General features: G+C 44.5%; 1 protein-coding gene across 1 annotated transcript in view; it reads right to left on the bottom strand.

Annotated features, from left to right (window-relative positions):
- The window catches only part of LOC142296517 (CD109 antigen-like), a 265735-nt gene that overhangs the window by 211568 nt on the left and 32982 nt on the right, over window positions 1-21185 (bottom strand). Inside the window, exons 3-7 of the mRNA XM_075340205.1 lie at window positions 20682-20710; window positions 17338-17571; window positions 13384-13509; window positions 9396-9435; window positions 8992-9079 (exon numbers count right to left, since the gene is read on the bottom strand). Coding sequence (XP_075196320.1) covers window positions 8992-9079; window positions 9396-9435; window positions 13384-13509; window positions 17338-17571; window positions 20682-20710 — 517 coding nt within the window. The remainder of the gene's footprint in view (window positions 1-8991; window positions 9080-9395; window positions 9436-13383; window positions 13510-17337; window positions 17572-20681; window positions 20711-21185) is intronic.

A 21185-nucleotide genomic window follows, 5' to 3' on the forward strand; every position in this document is an offset into this window, starting at 1 on the left:
AGCTCGGAGAAGACATCGGGGTTCTGCTGAACCAACCGTCTGGCCTCTCGTCTCTGTTGCTTGGTGAGGGCTTCTCCAATCCTTACTTCCGGTTCGTCCTCTCCGGAGGTCGCTGGAGCCGGAGGTGAACGACCCGAAGAGGAGGGAGATGGCTGTTTTTTCCCCATCAGGCTTTCCCGTTCCTGCCAAGGTTTTAATAGGTTGACATGGTATATTTGTTCAGGTTTCTGCCTACCGGGCTGCAATACTTTATAGTTAACCACCCCGACTCTTTCCTTTATCTCGTAGGGGCCTTGCCACTGAGCCAGGAATTTACTCTCCGCCGTGGGGATTAATACCAACACCCGATCCCCGGGTTTAAAGGTCCGCACGGTGGCTTGTCTATTGTAGCGGCCGCTTTGCGCGGCCTGAGCCTCCTGTAAATGCTCCTTCACAATTGGCATGACCGCGCTTATGCGGTTCTGCATACCCAAAATGTGTTCAATCACACTTTTATGGGGGGTGGGCTCTTGCTCCCATGTTTCCTTTGCCAGGTCCAACAATCCCCGGGGATGTCGCCCATATAACAATTCAAAAGGCGAAAACCCCGTGGATGCCTGTGGCACCTCACGGATGGCAAACATCAAATAGGGAAGCATCATATCCCAGTCTTTCCCGTCTTTGGAAATCACCCTTTTGAGCATGGTTTTCAGGGTTTTATTGAAACGCTCGACTAAACCGTCCGTTTGAGGATGATACACAGACGTACGCAACTGCTTGATCTGGAGTAGCCGGCATAGCTCTTTGGTCACTTTAGACATGAATGGGGTCCCCTGATCCGTAAGGATCTCCTTGGGCAACCCCACCCGGCAGAACACAGCAAACAACTCCCGAGCTATAAGCTTTGCTGCAGTATGTCTGAGAGGTATCGCCTCGGGATACCGGGTGGCATAGTCAACGATCACTAGGATGTGTTGGTGCCCTCGAGCGGACTTTACGAGGGGCCCCACCAGATCCATCCCTATCCGTTCAAAAGGGACTTCTATAATGGGTAACGGTACCAACGGACTGCGAAAATGGGTCAGGGGTGCGGTAAGCTGACACTCCGGGCAGGTTTCGCAGAACCGTTTTACCTCCCCAAAGACTCCGGGCCAATAGAACCTTTGCAATATTCGCTCCTGCGTTTTCTTGACCCCTAGGTGACCACTCATCAGGTGTTTATGAGCCAAGTCGAGGACCCGCCGACGATGCGGCTGGGGCACCACCAACTGCTCTACCCCCACGCCCCGTATTTCATCTACCCGGTAGAGTAAATCCTGCTTAAGAGCGAAATGGGGGTACCTTACCTGGGCACCGGGCAGCTGTGCCACCCCGTCAATTACTGTCACCCGACTCCGGGCATGTATTAATGTAGGGTCCTGGAGTTGGGCAGTCCCAAACGTATCCGGGGACGCCTCCAACTCTGGGATGGGTTCGACCGTCTCAGCCTCTCCTGCCAATACCTCTAGGGGCGACCTATCTGGTTCACATTCTGTCCCTATCATGGGGACCCCTACGGCAGGTGTCCCGGATTCAGGATTGTAGGGCTCAGGTCCAGGACTGACCAATATCTGAGGAGACTTAGGGGGTCCCTTCCATAAAGTCCAAAAATAGGGCAGATCCCTTCCTAGGTTCACGTCATAAGGAAGAGTGTTAAGAAGTCCCACCTCATGTTGCACCTGACCGCAAGGTGCTGTGATGGTGACAATCCCCGTGGGATAGTCTCGGCGGTCCCCATGTATGCAAACCACCCCCACGGTACGTCCTGTGGCCTTTACTTTAGCCCTCAAGGTGGATCGCACAAGGGTCACTAAGCTTCCGGAATCCAACAATCCTGTAACCGGACATGCATTCACCTGTATTTGGCACAAGTGGGGCTCCGTCTCTGGGGAGACCAGGTCAGCGGTACACACCACCTGAGCATACATTGAACCCCGCCGGGTAACCCCACAATCCATGGGCTCCGTGGTGAGTGGACACTGGGCTTCCATATGTCCCACCCGCTGGCACCGCCAACATCTAATGGGGACGGAAACCCCCTTGACGGGTTGTCGTTTAGGGTACAGAACCTTCCGGACCTCAGGATTGGCGGCCGCGGCCTCAGGCGGGACGGTAGGGGACTCCTGCACCGTTGTCGGCGGTGGGTCCTTGGCCCTAGGCTTGGAGGGGCCGGACCGACGGGCGGTACGCAGAGTCTCAGTGTCCCGTATCAAGTCCTGCGTAGCCACATGCCGCTCTACCAGGGACACTAATTGGTCCAGGGTACTCGGGTCACCCTGTCCTACCCACCGTTGAACGGTGACGGGTAAAGTGCGCACAAAACGATCCACTACTACCCTTTCCACCATCTGCGCCGGGCTCTGAGTGTCAGGCTGCAACCATTTTTTTACAAGATGCAACAAGTCATAGGCCTGGGAGCGTACAGTTTTGGCTTCCTCATAGAACCACTGATTTACCCGCTGAGCCCGTACATAGGTATTCACCCCCAACCGTGCCAGTATTTCGGCTTTTAGGGTCACATAGTCAATGGCGTCCTCGGTACAGAGGTCCAGGTACGCTTTTTGGGGTTCCCCCGTCAGATAGGGCGACAATACCTCAGCCCACTGGGGGGTCGGCAGCTTTTCCCGCTCGGCCACCCGCTCAAACACCGCCAGAAACGCTTCCACATCATCCCCCGGGGTCATCTTTTGCAACGCTTGTCTCACCGCTTTCCGGACGCTGCCGTCATCACCCGGTCCCGGGGTTGTTGCTGCCGGTCCGGCACGGATCGACTTGGCCAGGAGAACCATCTGTTCTTGATGTCTTTGTTCCTGCAATTGTAAGGCTTGCTGCTGACGTGCATTGGCCTGAACCAGCTGTTCTTGGCGCGATTTCAAGGATTGGAGCAGGTGTGCATTGGTCTGTTGCTGCTGTGCATTAGCTTGTTGCTGCTGTGCATTAGCCTGAGCCAAATGCTTTAGTATGTCCTCCATGGCGTCGCTGGGTTTGGGCCGTAGTATAGCCGCTTGAATCCAGGACATGTGCTACCGGGTCACCAGAAAAGGAAGCTACACCTCACCGGCTGGGATGCCCGCATTCTCCACCATATGTGAGGTAGCACGGTCGGCTGCGCAGCAGAAGACACGGGATCCAGGCATTAAGGTTCACAGCACACGGTTTAATGTCCAAACAAAAGTCCACACCAATATACATGTGCCTCTCCAGCAGAGAACTCAGGGAGTTCTGTTCACTCCCTCACACCCGGCACACCTGCCCTTGTTCCTGTTTCCATTTAACCCTTCCTTCAGCCTGTCATTAACCCTAGAGTGGATTTACTTTCTATCATGGAGTGAGCACAACCGGGGCGAGACATACCGGCCGTCATAGATAACCCCGGTCACAGTCTCACAGACCGTATGGGATGAGAAAAATGGCACATAATAAAGACTGGGTAGGGTGGAGAGGAGTGTGAAGTGAGGGCCCGATATGAAAAGGAGAGGGCAGTGTGGAGGGCACGTACCATAAGAGTGACTGTGTGCATCATGTTTTGTGCAGGGAACTCAGTGAGGGTTAATTATTTATTCAGGAGCGCAGTGTGGGGCAGATATTTACATTCAGGGACATTATAAAGACACTCTTATTTTTCAGACATTGTGTCGGGATGTGCTGCAGAAAAGTGGAGAATATGGAAGTCTGCAGAGACGAGCTGTGACCATGAAAATTCATCATGGCATCTCGACAAGATAAAGAAAAGAAAAAGAATGACTCTACAAAGACAAGGTCATCTATAAGGTACCTGGATGTACAGTGGGTACGGAAAGTATTCAGACCCCTTTAAATTTTTCACTCTTTGTTTCATTGCAGCCATTTGGTAAATTCTCATTAATGTACACTCTGCACCCCAGCCCCCATCTTGACAGAAAAAAACAGAAATGTAAACATTTTTTCAAATTTATTAAACATGAAAAACTGAAATATCACATGCTCATAAGTATTCATCTCCTTTGCTCAGACACTCATATTTAAGTCACATGCTGTCCATTTCCTTGTGATCCTCCTTAAGATGGTTTTACTCCTTCATTGGAGTCCAGCTGTGTGTAATTAAACTGATAGGACTTGATTTGGAAAGGCACACAACTGTCTATATAAGAGCTCACAGCTCACAGTGCACGTCAGACCAAATGAGAATTATGAGATCAAAGGAACTGCCCAAGGAGCTCAGAGATAAAATTGTGGCAAGGCACAGATCTGGCCAAGGTTACAAAAAAATTCTGCAGTACTCAAGGTTCCTAAGAGCACAGTGGCCTCCATAATCCTTAAAGGGAACCTGTCAGGTGCAATATGCACCCAGAGCCACAAGAAGCTCTGGGTGTATATTGCTAATCCCTACCTAACAGTCCCTGTATGAACTAGAAAAAATAAAGAGATCTTTAGAAAAAGTATTTCTAATAATCTTATATCGTATGCTAATGGGTGAGTGCAGTAGCCCCAAGATTGTTGCTTCCCTTGCTAGTCGCTCCTATTAGCATGTTAGTACGTCCCTGTGGGCGTGCTAACATGCTAATGAATGGTAGCGTCAGAGGATGATCTCACTCACCTCTCTACTGCCATCACCGCTTGATGCTGGATTTCAGCTCAGTGCGCATGATTCCGGAGTTTGTCATGCGCACTACATCAGTTTGAAGCTGGGACGCTTACACCCGGCTTCATAGTGCGCATGACCCAAACTCCGGGGTCAAGCGCAATGAGGTGAAATCCCCTGTCAGAAGCAATGGCAGCGGATAGGTGAGTGCGATCATACTCGGACACTACCATTTGTTAGCATGTTAGCATACTCACAGGGACGTACTAACATGCTAATAGGGGCGACTAGCAAGGAAAGCAATGCCTTTGGGGCTACTGCCCTCGCTCATTAGCATACGATATAAGATCTTTAGAAATACTTTTTCTAAAGATCTCTTTATCTATGCTAATGTATACAGGGTCGGTTAGGCAGGGATTACAACTATGCACCCAGAACTGCTCAAGGCTCTGGGCGCATATTGCACTTGACAGTTTCCCTTTAAATGGAAGAAGTTTGGGACCACCAGAACTCTTCCTAGATCTGCCCATCCAGCCAAACTGAGCAATCGATGGAGAAGAGCCTTGGTGAGAGAGGTAAAGGAGAACCCCAAGATTACTGTGGCTGAGCTCCAGAGATGCAGTAGCGAGATGGGAAAAAGTTGCACAAAGTCAACTATCAGTGCAGCAGAGTGGCCTGACGGAAGCTTCTCCTCAGTGGAAGACATATGAAAGTCGGCAAAAAAACACATGAAGGACTCCCAGACGTTGAGAAATAAGATTTTATGGTCTGCTGAGATAAAAATAGAACTTTTTGGTGATAATTCTAAGCAGTATGTGTGGAGAAAACAAGGCACTGCTCATCACCTGCCCAATACATTCCACACAGTGACACATGGTGGTGGCAGCATCATGCGCTGGGGGCAGGGACAGGACGACTGGTTGCAATTGAAGGAAAGGTGGATGTGGCCACGTACAGAGACATCCTGGAAGAAAACTTCTTCCAGAGTGCTCTGGACCTCAGACTTGGCTAAAGGTTCACCTTCCAACCAGACAATGACCCTAAGTACACAGCTAAAATAACAAAGTAGTGGCTTCAGAACAACTCTGTGACCATTCTTGACTGGTCCAACCAGAGCCCTGACCTAAACCCAATTGAGCATCTCTGGAGAGACCTGAAAACGGCTGTCCACCAACGTTCACCATCCAACCTGATGGAACTGGAGGGGATCTGCAAGGAAGAATAGCAGAGGATCCCCAAATCCAGGATCCCAAGAAGACTCATGGCTGTACTAGCTCAAAAGGGAGGGTGCCTCTACTCAATACTGAGCAAAGGGTCTGAATACTTATGACCATGTGATATTTAAGTATTTCTTGTTTAATAAATTGGAAAAAAATTCTACATTTCTTTTTTTTTGTCAAGATGGGGGCAGAGCATACATTAATGAGAAAAAAAATAACTTTTTTGAATTTACCAAATGGCTGCAATGAAGCAAAGAGTGAAAAATGTAAAGGGGTCTGAATACTTTCCGTACCCACTGTAAATGTTTATTTGTGATACTGACTAATTCTCACCAGTACTGTGGTTCCTGTATGGTCTGATAAGGACTGATAACTACAGTTCTACAACTCCCAGTATCTTCTTACCATTATTAAGGACATACTGGAAGTTCTAAGTTGATGCGATAAATATATATACAGGTCTGACCTGACATTACAATTGATGAACCGTGTACCGATTCTTGTGATGTATTCCTGTACAGATGAGAGTTTTGATGCTGTTTCTGTACTGATAGGGGTTATATGGATGTATTTATGTACTGCTGGTGGTTCAGAACTTGTAAGATTACATTATACAGGGCTGTGCTAATAAAGTATTGCGCCATCTGCCAATTTAAGGGTTACTATGTTTTTTTAATGTTAGGAGCATTAAAGGGGTTGTCCCACGTTTGTGATGTGTATGCACTTACTCTATTACTCTATGTGACTACAGACTTCTGAGTTCTCACCGTGCGCACACTGCACGCTGGCAATATTCTCTGATGCCGGTGGTGAGAGTGGGAAGTCACAAAACCACAAGTATGCGATTTATATAGATGTGGTCCCGTGCTGCCTAGACTTGCGTGGCCTTGATCAATGAAAATGAATTGCGTGAGGCCGGACACATCTAGTCAGAATGTGGCCAGAAGTATATGTGACGCCCTGGGCAAGCCAGGGGTCACAGGTCATGACACCACCACACACCCCACATTCCCTGCAGGCACACCAAGGTTAGAACACATTTCCTTGTTGCCTTCCTCCAGGGGCTGATGTTCACACCAGGGGGTGAGCCAGGCGGTTGGCTCCGCCCACCGAGGAGTACACAGCCCTGGAGGCCGGAAAACCAGGCAGTTAAAGGGAGAGAGAGTTTGAAGTAAGAGGGAAGTGGTAGAGGAGCAAGTGACAGGAGTGGAAGTAAAAGAGAAAAGTGACAGCAACAGAGCCTGAAGTTGGTCCGGGTGTGTGCCCCGGACTGAGACAGCAAGGTTGGCAGACGGCGGTGACCGTCTGCAGGAGAGGCTGATCGGAGGTTGCCGAAAGGACCGTGGATGGGTGGTGGCCCGGCGGTACCGGAGCGGTATACAAAGAGAAGCCAGCACCATTGGCAGGGGCCTTTCGGATCCTGGCAAGGCTAGGAGTCGCCGTAATTTGCCAAATCCGTCAGTGAAGGGGACCTCCGGGTCTCCCAGCAGCAAAGTCCCGATTGAAGGCAACAGTCCAACCGTGAAGGGGAGACACCGCCACCGCCAAGGCACCAGTTTCCCAGGGCCATCGCCTGCGGGCAAGAGAGGGGCTCCTCCGGCTCATATCCAAGCTGGGGAGCGGGTTACTGGTGGGAATCCATCGCTACCAACAACCGTTTCTAGGTGCAGGGAAGAGACAGTCACCGCTAACTTGCAGGGAACATCTACTCCGCAGCCGTCCGAGGGACCCGTCCAACCAGCCGTTTGTTTACCGTGAACTGTGTCATCATCCTTGGGCTGAGTGAGTACCTCCGTGCCGTGCGGCACAGCGCTGCCCCTGCGTCCCTGCACCTCCACAGGCCCCATAACCCGCCTGTCCACCACCCTATACCCCCGTCATCGGGCCCCGGGACCACCAAATCCCCTACCCACGGAGGGGCAAACCAACATCTAGCTGCTCCATAACACCACTCCCGGGATCCCCAGACAGAGCAGCGGTGGTGTCCACACAATCACCACAACCGTGGGTGGCGTCACGGACATTAATCAAATCCCCCACCAACAAAACACCCCTTTCACTCACGGGCGAGGAGTGCCGCTCGAGTCCCTGGGATCCGGCCTATCGCTCGAGCCACCGAGCAGCAGTAGCCGCAGAGCAGCGGCGGCCGGACCCGAGCAGTGGGAGAGCGCAGCGTTGACACCCTCCTCCCCGCCCGCGACATATACAAATGGTATACTTGTGCTCTTATGACCATCCACTCTTGCCACTAGCAAGGGAGAAACCTAAAACTGTGCAGTGCAAGTACTGTGAGAATGCAGAAGCCTGTAGTCACGTCATCTCAAACCTGCACAAGCCCTTCAATTATAAAATTAAGCTCTGTAACATGCCCAATCCTAAAAGCGTGTAATATACCCACTGTCAGGGTTCGGCCGGCTCTGCTAGCTGGTTCCAGCAGTCATCACATGGCCATGCCACTCATGTGATTTTCATACTTACGGTCATCTGACAATTAACTTTTCTTCTTACCGCTCTCTTTTTCACTGAAAATTGAAACAATTAGGAAAAGCAGTTCGGCATCACATGACTCTAAGTATGAAAATCGCATATGAATGATTGGTCACATGATGACTACTCAGACCGTGGGAGGGAGTGGAGTACAGATTGGAGTTTTTCTAGAGTGGACAGTGAGACTGTGAAAGGTTTGAGGGTTGGAGAAGCAGCTGGGCAGAGGTGGGGTTGGGGTGGAGCCTGGGCGGAGTCTCAAGAGGGCCTGAAAATTTTGCAAGTATGGGGCCCTGAAATTCCTAGTGGCGGCCCTGATTGAGGGCATCCTGTAAATGCCTCTCTGTCGGTGACCCCTTTATTACCCTACCCTAGCCCAGTCCCCAGTGATAACAGGGCAACCTGGTGTGTATTTGAGTGTGTAATGTAGTGAACCGGGACTGACCTCCTTAGCAACCGGGTTTAGCATTACACCCAATGTTAGGTGCAATACTCTGTGGTGACTGAAGCCTCAGGGGCGCCACACAGTCATCTGAAGAGACCAACTCCATAGCATCAGCCCGATTCATTGATGTTCATGTGATGCTAGTTCTTTTCAAGGACAGTGTTCAAACTGAAAATATCGGTCATCGTAACCTCACATAGAGTAAAAAAACATGACAATTGGTAACATGACAGATATGAAGATTATTTGACTATATGACTTACTTTGCTGTTACTGTGCCATTGAAGCTGAGATTCTTTGGAAGGATATAAAAAGATGGCATATCAAGTGTTACATCAAAAGTTGGTTCAACTGTAAGGTTAGGAAACAAAATAAAATAAAAATTGAGAAATAAAATTAAAGGTACAAATAATGTCTTTATTCCATAGTAATATAACTTTTGTTATAAAGTTAAGTAAACTTAAAAAAACGTGCTTTTAAATGTATGACTTATCCTAGTCGAGTATTTATTTCCAAATTCCTTTTTCTAAAAGTTTGAATATGTGACGTTTTCAATAAAAGTCACTCTTAACATATCTGTTTTTACACAACCATTGACAAGCAATGGCAGTACGTACAAAACTATTTTTTAAACAGCAGTTTATTCCGTAACAATATAATCACCTACCATAGTCTTCAACAGAAAATTGTGAGGTTCTCATAGAACCCTAAAAACATAAACAAACAAAGGCTGTAAAAACATTTTAAAAAAATGTTGTGACTTAATAAAAATGACAAATTTAAAACAATACATTCTACTTTTCATGGTTACCATTTAGCAACATTTTGTGGAGTGCACTACTAAAGTGGCAAGAAGTACAAATGATTATGGCTTGATGATGATGGCCTTTCCTAAAATTGCAAGTTATTCCCTCACTACAGAATAGGGGATAATTTGCTGATTGCTGGGGGTCGTACAGCTGGTACACCTATCGATTCAAAGAATGCATCGAAATCTACATTCCACTCAAGATCACATAATATAGGGCCCTGATCTCGAGATCAGTGGGGTCCCAGCAGTTGGACCGCCCAGAGATCAGTCATCTGTCATCAAACCATTACCTATGGAAAGCAAATAAACTGTTAAAGTTAGGAGTGAAAAGTGCATGCTTCTACCCCCCCTTTCAAGTTTTATACTGAATAACATAGTTGTCATCACATAAAATCGCGATAAACTAAATTTTAAGTTTGTGGGTGTAATGTGAAAAAATGGGGGAAAGATCACGCGATATGAATACTCCTTCAACGCGCTCTATAACTATCTATTATATATATATATATATATATATATATATATATATATATATATATATATATACACATATACATACAGTACAGACCAAAAGTTTGGCCACACCTTCTCATCTCTAGAACAACTGTTAAAAGGAGCCCTTGTGCAGCAGGCCTTCATGCTAAAATAGCTGCGAGGAAACCACTGCTAAGGACAGGCAACAAGCAGAAGAGACTTGTTTGGGCTAAAGAACACAAGGAATGGACATTAGACCAGTGGAAATCTGTGCTTTGGTCTGAGGAGTCCAAATTTGAGATTTTTGGATCCAACCACCGTGTCTTTGTAGAAAAGGTGAACGGATGGACTCTACATGGCTGGTTCCCACCGTGAAGCATGGAGGATGAGGTGTGATGGTGTGGGGGTGCTTTCCTGGTGACACTGTTGGGGATTTATTCAAAATTGAAGGCATACAGAATCAGCATGGCTACCACAGCATCTTGCAGCGGCGTGCTATTCCATCCGGTTTGCGTTTAGTTGGACCATAATTTATTTTTCAACAGGACAATGACCCCAAACACACCTCCAGGCTGTGTAAGGGCTATTTGACTAAGAAGGGGAGTGATGGGGTGCTACGCCAGATGACCTGGTCTCCATGGTCACCAGACCTGAACCCAATCGAGATGGTTTGGAGTGAGCTGGACCGCAGAGTGAAGGCAAAAGGGCCAATAAGTGCTAAGCATCTCTGTGAACTCCTTCAAGACTGTTGGAAAACCATTTCCGGTGACTACCTCTTGAAGCTCATCAAGAGAATGCCAAGAGTGTGCAAAGTAGTAATGAAAGCAAAAGGTGGCTACTTTGAAGAACCTATAATATAAGACATATTTTCAGTTGTTTCACACGTTTTTAAGTATTTCATTCCACATGTTTTAATTCATAGTTTTGATGCCTTCAATGTGAATCTACAATTTTTGGAGTCATGAAAATAAAGAAAACTCTTTGAATTAGAGGTGTGTCCAAACTTTTGGTCTATACTTTATATAATGTATATACAAAACATACACACATACAGACACACACTCCTCAGGATTCAATTTGCTGCATCAAGAAGGATAAATATGGAACCTCTGAAGAGTCGTTCATGAGGGAACGTTACACTTGCCCAACGCCAGGCATTATGGTGTTTGTTGGTATTATGTATGGTAGCTAGATCCCTCTAGTTTTCAGTCCGGATATACTTGGCATTACTGTGATTAGGTTATGGAAGGAGTCTTTTTCTACAAAGTGTCACAGGAGCCATTTTTTAACACAAAAATACAATACTGCAAGTTGCTCATGCTGCAGTGAGCAGCGTGCATGGCTTATATATGCTACCATGGCCTGTAGAGTCTTCAGAATTCTCTTCCATTGAGAAAATTTGGGTTGACATTGTTGGCAATTGCGAAGGAAGCTACCAGCTGCAAATCTGGATGATTTGTGTGCCAAATTGTATTCATCGTGGCAGAACATTTCTCAGACAGTGATTAATAGTCTCATTGACAGCAGCCAATACATGTAATCATCTGCATTTCTGTGCGTGATGCTCATATTCAATGCTCAGTAAATAAAGATATTTTTAAAAAAATGTTTCCACTTTTTCTTAATTTGCACATCATTAACATGTCTATCGATCCTATAACTTCCATAATTACACAACCTTTCCTTCTTGGAGTTGCAATTTCAATGTTGAAGAGGTTATGAAAATTTTCTGGAGGTTGTGAAAAATCTCTGGGAGTCATTCCATTGATTTTTATTGTTCAGTTTTTCACTAACTTGGCGATTCATAGGAGAAACTTCCAACTAATTTCACTTTAGTGATAGAAGTCATCAGTATAGGTGACTTGGGTCTGCTAACACTGAGAAAAAGAGCTATTGGCAGACACTTCATAATGATCCTATGATTGCTGGTCTTGGCAGAAGCATCGGCCTTGCTGATGCTTGTATTGACTACATATCAATAGCTTGATGTTGTGTGCTATGAAGATATCAAAACAATACAGAATATGTAAAAACGCGCTTCTGTGTTCTCCTTAGCACCTGGAACTCTGACCTGCCTCTGCTTGACACTTGTCAGCCTCTTGGAGAGCCTTTAGGCTATGTGCCCACGTGAGATGAAACCTGCGGATTTATCTGCAAGAAAATCCGCGGATTTTCTGGATTTTCCAGGTAAATCCACAGGTTTCAGCATGCACAGACACCCCCCATGTTATCCTATGGGACATGGGGAGTGCTGTGTCCACGCTGCGGATACGTGCAGCTGCGGAACATGGTGCGGATGTCCCGCAGCCGCACGTAATTGCATGTCAATTCTTTCTGCGGAATTACCTGCGGAAATCTGCCTTGGTCCCATACTTACCTGCCTTGATAGCAGACACCCGGTCACTTTCCCTCCATGCACAGGACAGCAGTGGAGCTAGGAGCAGGAAGGAGGAGGTGGGTGGGCCTGCACGAGCTCCGGTCATGTGACAGCCAGAGCTAGTGCAGGCCCGCCCACCTTCTCCTGCACAGTGCAGACACGGCTGGAGAGAAGTGCTGTGTGATGGAGGTAAGTATGAACTCCCCGATCACTCCAGCACTTGTTCTGCATTGAGGATGCAGTGTCCAAGCCATGGTACTGTATCCTCAATGCAGAATGACTGCAGGATATCCGCAGAACATTCCACAAGAAAACCGCAGCATGGAAACAGACAAAGTTGTGGTGCGGATTTCTGGGAGCTCCTGTGGAATGTCCTGCGGATATAATCGCAGGATACTTTCCCCTTGGGCACATAGCCTTAGTCGTTCTTTGGATCAGCAATTTAGGAAAAAAGGATGACCTAGAAGGACAAATGTATTTTTTTTACTTTACTATATTACTATGTTACAGGAACAAAGAAGGTAAGTATCCAACATCAATACGGATAAAAATCCAAGTTTATTTCATCTTTAGAATGTCATAAAATAAAGAGCACTGACGCGTTTTGGACGTCAGTCCTTAGTCATCCGAAACACATCAGTGCTTTGTCTTTTAAGACATTTTAAAGATGAAATAAACTTAGAGTTTTATCCGTATTGGTGCTGGATACTTACCTTCTTTGTCCCTGTATCCTGGGGAAGCCAGCAACTTGTATTCGTGCACCCACCATTAAGACCAGATGAATATGACCTGCATCTGAATATTAGCTGTACTCACAGTGAGCTGATCACCTCTTCTTTTTGTTTTTCATTACTATATTACAGGTTAGACATGTCGACCTTAGTTTAAATTTTATTTATAGGACAAACTGTAACCCCTATAATATACAGTAGAGAACATACATAATTATATAGGGTTCATGGAACATTTATTAGGCTTTTAGTGATTACTTACACTACAATTTGCTGCTATGGTCCAAGAACCAAGCATGGGTTTATTAGACAGTGAAAACTCAGTTGAAACAACCCCTAAGTCTGCCTCCAAACTTAGTCTCTGCTGGACAATGTTATACGAAGAATCCTGTAATTAAAGAAAGAATAATAATTAATATGTATGAAAATCTTTTACAGATTTTTGTTTAACGTTAAAAATGGTACACAGAGAAACCTGTCAATCACTGAGTAGTACCGCCCACTGGACTCTTCTGCACACAAACACCAAGGAATTAAATGAATGCGTTTAAAGTTATACTAAATTCTTTCCAATAAACTTTTCCATCATTCTGCTCAGCTTCTTCTCTATACTGTGCTGTCCAGAGATCAGACTGCATGTACATGACAGGTTACCATTAAACTAATAAAAATGGCCATTAGATTTTGTTTAATCTTAAGTAATTTTTTCACTTATACTGTAAAAATTATTACTAAACAATTTGTCTGAAAGAAAAATAAGTGCATCACACATAGACATGGACCCTTAACTCTTTGGTGACTGTTGCTATTCATGTGCTGTGTCTGTCGCCATCACTATATGCAGCAAGCATAAGCACTAAGAACACTCCATGTAGTGAGGGTGTCAACTCACTTACATTGCCAATACCCCAGAGTAACCTATGCCATCAGCGCTCACTCCATTTGAACACAATAATCTCCTAAATACAGCTGTTATATGTGAAATAAAAAGTTAAAAGGTTTCAAACATGGAGGTCGCCACTTCTGACGGTCATTGTGACCCTGCGCGGAGAAATCCAGAGGTGCCGACTGGTAGCTATGAAAACCAGAGCCTTCTTATGGTCTCCAAGTATGCCATGGTATTATTTCTATAAGTCTCTACCATTTGTCTGGTCTGCATAAGAGATTATTAATTTCAATTTTCATGCAAAATCACAATACTGCAGTGCATTGAATATGCAATTAAGTGATCTGAATTTCAAGTTCCTTTAGGGGACCAATGCAAAGTTTCAAAAACATTAAATATATTAAAAAGAAAAAAAAAACTATAAAAACTTAAATCTATCCTTTTTTCTCCAAACGTAAATAATAAAATGTAAAAAATAAAAAAATATCTGACAGTATTGCCTTTCATGTAATATCCCAAACTAATGACATGTATAAACATACATTATATATAAAACAGGCAGATACAAAATAAAATCAAAATGCCATGCTTCCCCTAAAATTGCAATAAAAATTGAGTAAATCATTTTATCTACATCAATATGGTGGATTAATAAAAACTACATCTCAACATGCAAAGTATATGCCCCCGCACAGGTCCATTGATGGAAGAATAATAAAGTTAAAGGGAACCTGTCACCTAAAATATGCGTTCTGAGCTATCAGCAGATGCATATGTGCCCTAATTACACCTCCCTACCCATCCCTGTGTTATAAAATTGTATAACATCAAAGTAATAAAAAACGTTTTATTACCTTCATATTTCCTATGTAAATAGCAGGAAATATGGTCACAGGGGCGGCGCCTTGCCCTGCATACTTTCCGTGGTATCACACCCCTGTGGGTGTGATACCATGGAGTCACATGAGCAACGTCACCGTCGCTCATTCTATCCTGCGTGCATTGTGGCAGGCTTCGTTTCCAGGTGTTCACGCGCCGGCTTCAGACGCGCACTGCACATGCACAATGCGCGTCTGAAACGGACAAGGAGAACCCGGAAGAGAAGCCTGCCGCAATAGTAAGTGTAAACGTGCGCAGGATAGAATGAGCGACGGTGACGTTGCTCATGTGACTCCATGGTATCACGCCCACAGGAGTGTGATACCACGGAAAGTATGCAGGGCAAGGCGCCGCCCCTGTGACCATATTCCCTGCTATTTACATAGGAAATATGAAGGTAATAAAACGTTTTTTATTACTTTCATATTATACAATTTTATAATACAGGGATGGGTAGGGAGGTGTAATTAGGGCACATATTCGTCTGCTGATAGCTCAGAACGCATATTTTAGGTGACAGAATCCCTTTAAAGTTATGCGTCTCAGAAAATGGTAACACAAATAGTGATGGATGGACTCGCAGATACCTGGGATCAGCGTGTCTAACCGATGGAAAAAAAAACCAAAACAGTTCCAGACCGAACTTGATAACAGATATCTGGCCAGACGACACATAAGTCTATGGGGACCACAACCTGGGGCTTAAAACTGCACCAGCTTTCAGCACCAAATTCTCACTTCCTGGTAGAAAACCGCCACTGAAACAGCATTAAAACAATTTTTGTACATATTGTGGCCAAGAGATGCAGATTTTCTGCTGAAATCTTTATATCATATTCCTAAACCAATCTACAACTCCTGGCAAAATATCACATCACTATCGAATCAAAACAGCATGGTGTTTTGATGTGTTTTTTTTGCCAGGAGGTATAGATTTGGTGCTGAAATTTCTACACCCAATCTGCATCTCATAGCAAAAACACCTGCAGATATATACAGGTCTGCGAACTGAGTAACCTCACCTGAGGTGAGGTCACTCAATGCAATGAGGTCACCTGAAGTCAGTTTACCTGTGTTCACAGGTGGAGGACTGTGGGAACCTCCAGCTTTGACCACAAATAAACAGAGTAATGTCACCACTCATCACTGCGGCTCATTCTCTGCCTGAAGCCCACAGTGTGTAGTCATGTTCTATGCCCATGTGCTGTCACATCAGATGTCGCAGAGCCAGGATCATTGTGGGACCTCGTGTGGATTATGTCGGAGCTGAGTGTTTTGGGGGTTAATAAAGGTTGAAAGAGGGGTGATTTTTGTTTTATTTCAAATGAAGGATTTTTTTGTATTTGTGTTTATTTCTGTTCACTTACAGATTAAGAATGATGGGGGTCTCATATATGCTTCTCTTTACTAATCTAGGGCTTAGTGGCAGCTGTAAGCTGCCATTAACCTTTTATTACCCCGATTTCCACCACACCAGAGCTATCAGAATGAACTTGGTAAAGTTATGGGATTATCGCATCTAGTGGATGCAACAAACATGGATGGCTGCAGGCTGCTATTTTTAAGCTTGGGGTGCCCAATAAGCATGGGTCTCTCCAACCTGAGAATACCAGCTGTAGTGCTTTATGATGGCTGAATATCAAAATTGGGGAGACCGTATGTCGTTTTTTAAATTATTTATTTAAATAATTGTAAAAAAGCTGAATGCAGCTCTTCTTATTTTGATACACAGCCAAGATAAGCGCATGTCTGGGGCCTGCAGCCTGTACCCTTTTGCAATCTTTGTGCTGGGTATCATAATATGGGGGGATCCTATGCCATTTTTTTATTATTTATTTTTACACCATGATATAGACACACACAATGCCTGCAACTAATCACAGACACCAAGACTGCTGGTGGGTGAGGGAAGCAGTGAATATGCATGACGTTAATAAGCGGCCCCAGAAGTAGAATGAGCGGCCCAGAAGCAGTGGTACAGCCATGCCAGAGACTCGGTAAGTATATCACACATGCTTTATTCCCATTTTCTTTATTCTTCCTTTATTTATTTTTTTATTACCCAAGTTGCCGGATGCGGTTCATTACCCGGAGTTCCCTGAGAAGCCTGGGCCCGATGCTTGGGTATTTTTGAACCTGTGCAAATCCAGACTTTTACAGTTCGGGTCTGCCCATGACTAGATAATACTTTTTCACTTTGTCATTTCTCATTATTACATAATTTAATTTATGGAAAGCTATGGTTTAATTTCTTTGCCTGTGTGGATTGGATGGTTTGTTATCAACATGGTGAGAAATTCATGTTAATAGCAATTTTAGAAATATATTTACTTAAAAATTGGTGGCGTGTTCAATACTTATTACACCTACTGTATATATCATTGAGAGTATTTATGAGAACATAACCATATCTATAGGATGACCAAAAAGTTAAATGAATAATGAATGTACCCTAATCACGATGTCCACAGCTCCATCTTTATATGGCTTCATATCGGGATTTAAAGTGATTACTCTGATTTTTACAATTTCTCCAGCCTTGTACACATATTTGTCAGTTTGAATAAGCACGCGTATATTGTTCATTTCAATATTGATCACTGTTGAGGCAGAGAAGATCACTGTGTTCTGAGCTGATCCATTCACAGCCAGCACATAGAAACTGGATGAAACATTTGTTGGCACCTGTCATAGAAAGAGAAAGCAATTTTAGTATACAACTTAAAGCAAAACCAGATGTCACAATACAAACTACATACTTTAGTAAATAAATCCTCTAGAGCTGAGGAGACTGGTGTACTTACTTTGAAAATCCATGTTGGAATGACTGTATATTCATTTATGAAAGTTTAAACTCAGTCAGCACCCACCTAGCCTTACTGACCATTCTTAAGTGTCCTTACTGCGGCTGAGATGTTGTACTGCTCAGTACAATATGCTGCTGTAAGTCAGGCTGGGAAGACGGAGATTGCATACAGTGAAGGAAATAATTATTTGGTTCCTTGCTGATTTTGTAAGTTTGCCCACTGACAAAGACATGAACAGTCTTTAATTTTAAGGGTAGTCTAATCTTAACAGTGAAATTAAAATTACATTATATAAATTATATAAATTTATTTCCATTTTGCAGAGAGGAATAAGTATTTGATCCCTCTGGTAAACAAAACTTAATACTTGGTGGCAAAACCCTTGTTGGAAAGCACAGCAGTCAGACGTTTTTGGTAGATGATGATGAGGTTTGCACACACGGTCCTCTTTCCAGATCATCTCTAAAGGGGGCTTTACACGGTACGACCGATTGTGCAATTTCACAATCGATCGTACCCGCCCCCGTCCTTTTTGCATCACGGGCAAATCGCTGCCCGTGGCGCACAAAGTCGGTAACCCCCATCACACGTACTTACGTCTCGTGCGACCTCGCTGTGGGCGGTGAACGTCCACTTCCTGGAGTGGGAGGGATGTTCGGCGTCACAGCGACGTCACACGGCCGCCGGCCAATGGAAGCGGAGGGGCAGAGATGAGCGGGATGTAAACATCCCGCCCACCTCCTTCCTTCACATAGCCGGCGGCGGCAGCGTGACGCAGGTGAGCTGCTGTTCATTGTTCCCGGGGTGTCACACGGAGCGGCGTGTGCTAACCCGGAAACGATGAACAAATAAATTAAACGATATTATGGAACCTAGCGAGCAGTATACGACTCACGATTTGTGAGCGATACTGCGTCACTAGGAGGTGTCACACAGGCCGGCATCGCCAGCGATGCCGGATGTGCGTCACAAAAACCATGACCCCGACGATCTATCGCACGATAGATTGTCTGGTGTAAAGCAGCCTTCAATCATTAAGATTTTGAGCCTGTCGCTTGGCAACTTGGAGCTTCAGCTCATTCTATACGTTTTCTATGGGATTATGGTCAGGAGACTGGCTAGGCCACTTCATGACCTTAATGTGCTTCTTTTTGAGCCCCTCCTTTGTTGCCTTGGCTGTATGTTTTGGGTCATTGTCGTGCTAGAAGACTCAGCCATAACCCATTTTTAATGTCGTGGCGAAGGGAGTGGGCAAACTTACAAAATCAGCAAGGGATCAAATAATTATTTCCTTCACTGTACACTTGTACTTTCATTCTCTTAAGTTTTAGCTGAATCCAACAACTGCTCATTTTATTATCAGGATTATACAGCCATTCTGACATAGGTTCACAAAGTAGTTACAACAGTCTCATTGTGTCAAAAAAATCTAATATTAATGCATACAATGTGGTGACAGATCCATTTTATGAAGTGGGAAATAAGCCTTACTTATTAAACCAATATCGCTGTTTTGCAAATCCTGGAAGTAGCAGCTATCGCTAAGATCTGCAAATGATCAAGTTTTCAAGCACCTAGTTTCAATCTGTGGGATGTGGGATAGATATAGATGCCTGATGGAAGGCAAATTTTCTAGCTGCATGTATTGTGGAATGATTTTGTGATGCCTCTTCTTTTTCAACATGACAGTTATCACTACTTGCCGCAAACTGAGAAAGGCAGAATCCAGGAACCACTGGCCATTTCTCAAATGTGTACCAGGAGCACTTTTTCAGTATCACATTTTGCTTCTGCTCCTCTGCTCAGCCTTCATAACCTGAATGTACTACCATGGACTGCAGTACCTCCAGACCTGTTTAACATGAAACCCAACTGGGACATCGTTGGTCAGCAATTGTAAAGGGAGCTGCCAGAAGTGGAATTTGATTATTTGTGTTCTCAAGTGTATTCAACATGGCAGAACATTCCTCAGATAACCATTGTTAACCTAACTCATTGCAGCTAAGTTGTGTAAGTCCATTTATTTCTGCATATGCTGCTCATACTCAATACTAAATAAATTATGTTTTGAGATTTTTTTATGTCTATCAGTCCCATGGTTTCCATAACTTCATGACTTGCCCTTCTTGATGTTGAAATTTCAATGTTGTGGAGCTTATGTAATCGGAATTAATATATTTTCAGAGCATTCAAGCGTCAACAGCGATTCCGTAATGCAGTTGTTTTATGGTCACATGAAATTGACCAAGATTGAAATCTGTAGTTTGTAGAGTGACTATTTGAAGCTTTAACACCTTAGAAAGTGGTGCAGATTGGAATTGATCAAACCGTATAAAATAACAGTATCATCTATGTTAAATTTGAGTTTGCAGTTTCCCATTTTTCATTGGCAAACTGAGTGAAAAAACCATGAAAGGGATCTCTCGACTTTGAAAGTTATCACCTATTCACAGGATGGAGTATAACATGCTGATCGGTGGAGGTCTCATAGCTGTTAAGCCTATCGATCCAGAGAATGGGGCTCTAAAGTTCCCTGTTTAAATGTAGCGGAGGCCTTTCCTATGTGCCGCCATTACCTTCATTGTCTGTTCTAGCGGAGACCCATAAACAATGAATGCTGTTGTGGTTTACATGTGCAGCTATCAGTCTATTCAAAAGCTGCAGTTCAGAGCCCTATTTTTGGAGCCCCACCAGTAAGCATGTTATCATTTATTCCATCATAGTTGAAAACTTGCTATGTTTGGGTGAAGTTTTTAATAGCACCTATCACCACGGTTTTACATACGGCTTACACACTAGACTTCTCATGACTGGCACATTGGATCTCTATAAAACAAGTTAGAATTTTTATTGGGGGCCAAGCACCTCCCCAGCCATACCACTTCTTCCATATGTAAAAAGGTACTAAGATATTTCCTTTAAAGCATCAAAGCTATAATAGCCCCCAAAAAAATGATTGTATAAAATGAAATGCATCCAATAACTTACTGCTGGGAGAGTCAAAATTCCAATTGAATCTGAAAATAATAAAACACAGATCTATGTGAGTCAGGTATATATCTCTATGTACCAAAATTAACTAGCTATGCAAAAAAAAAAAGATGTATTGAAGAGATATAGTATCAAGTGATGAACGAGCACAAAAGTGCTCATGTGCGCGGTACTCGAATGTCAGACATTTGGAAATGCTCGGCTCGAGTACAGAGCACAATGGAAGTCAATGGGTAACTCAAAAATATTTTTCTAAAAGGCGTGGGCTGTTTACCTGCCCTGACACAGCCCCCGGCTCAAGTCCTCATCATCCTTGTACAGCAGGCAGCAGATATCACCCAGCAACCTCTTTTCCATCTTCCCGATCATGACAGTCCTCCTCATCCAGCTGCAGCTGACATCAGCCGGCAACTTCCATTCCTTGTGTGCCATCCAAATGTTCCCCTCCGGCCAAAGTAACTGTGCAGTTAGTTCCACTGCAGTCCCCGTTCCAGAAAATAA

Source organism: Anomaloglossus baeobatrachus, chromosome 3 (assembly GCF_048569485.1).
Source record: "Anomaloglossus baeobatrachus isolate aAnoBae1 chromosome 3, aAnoBae1.hap1, whole genome shotgun sequence".
NCBI classification, from domain to species: domain Eukaryota; kingdom Metazoa; phylum Chordata; class Amphibia; order Anura; family Aromobatidae; genus Anomaloglossus; species Anomaloglossus baeobatrachus.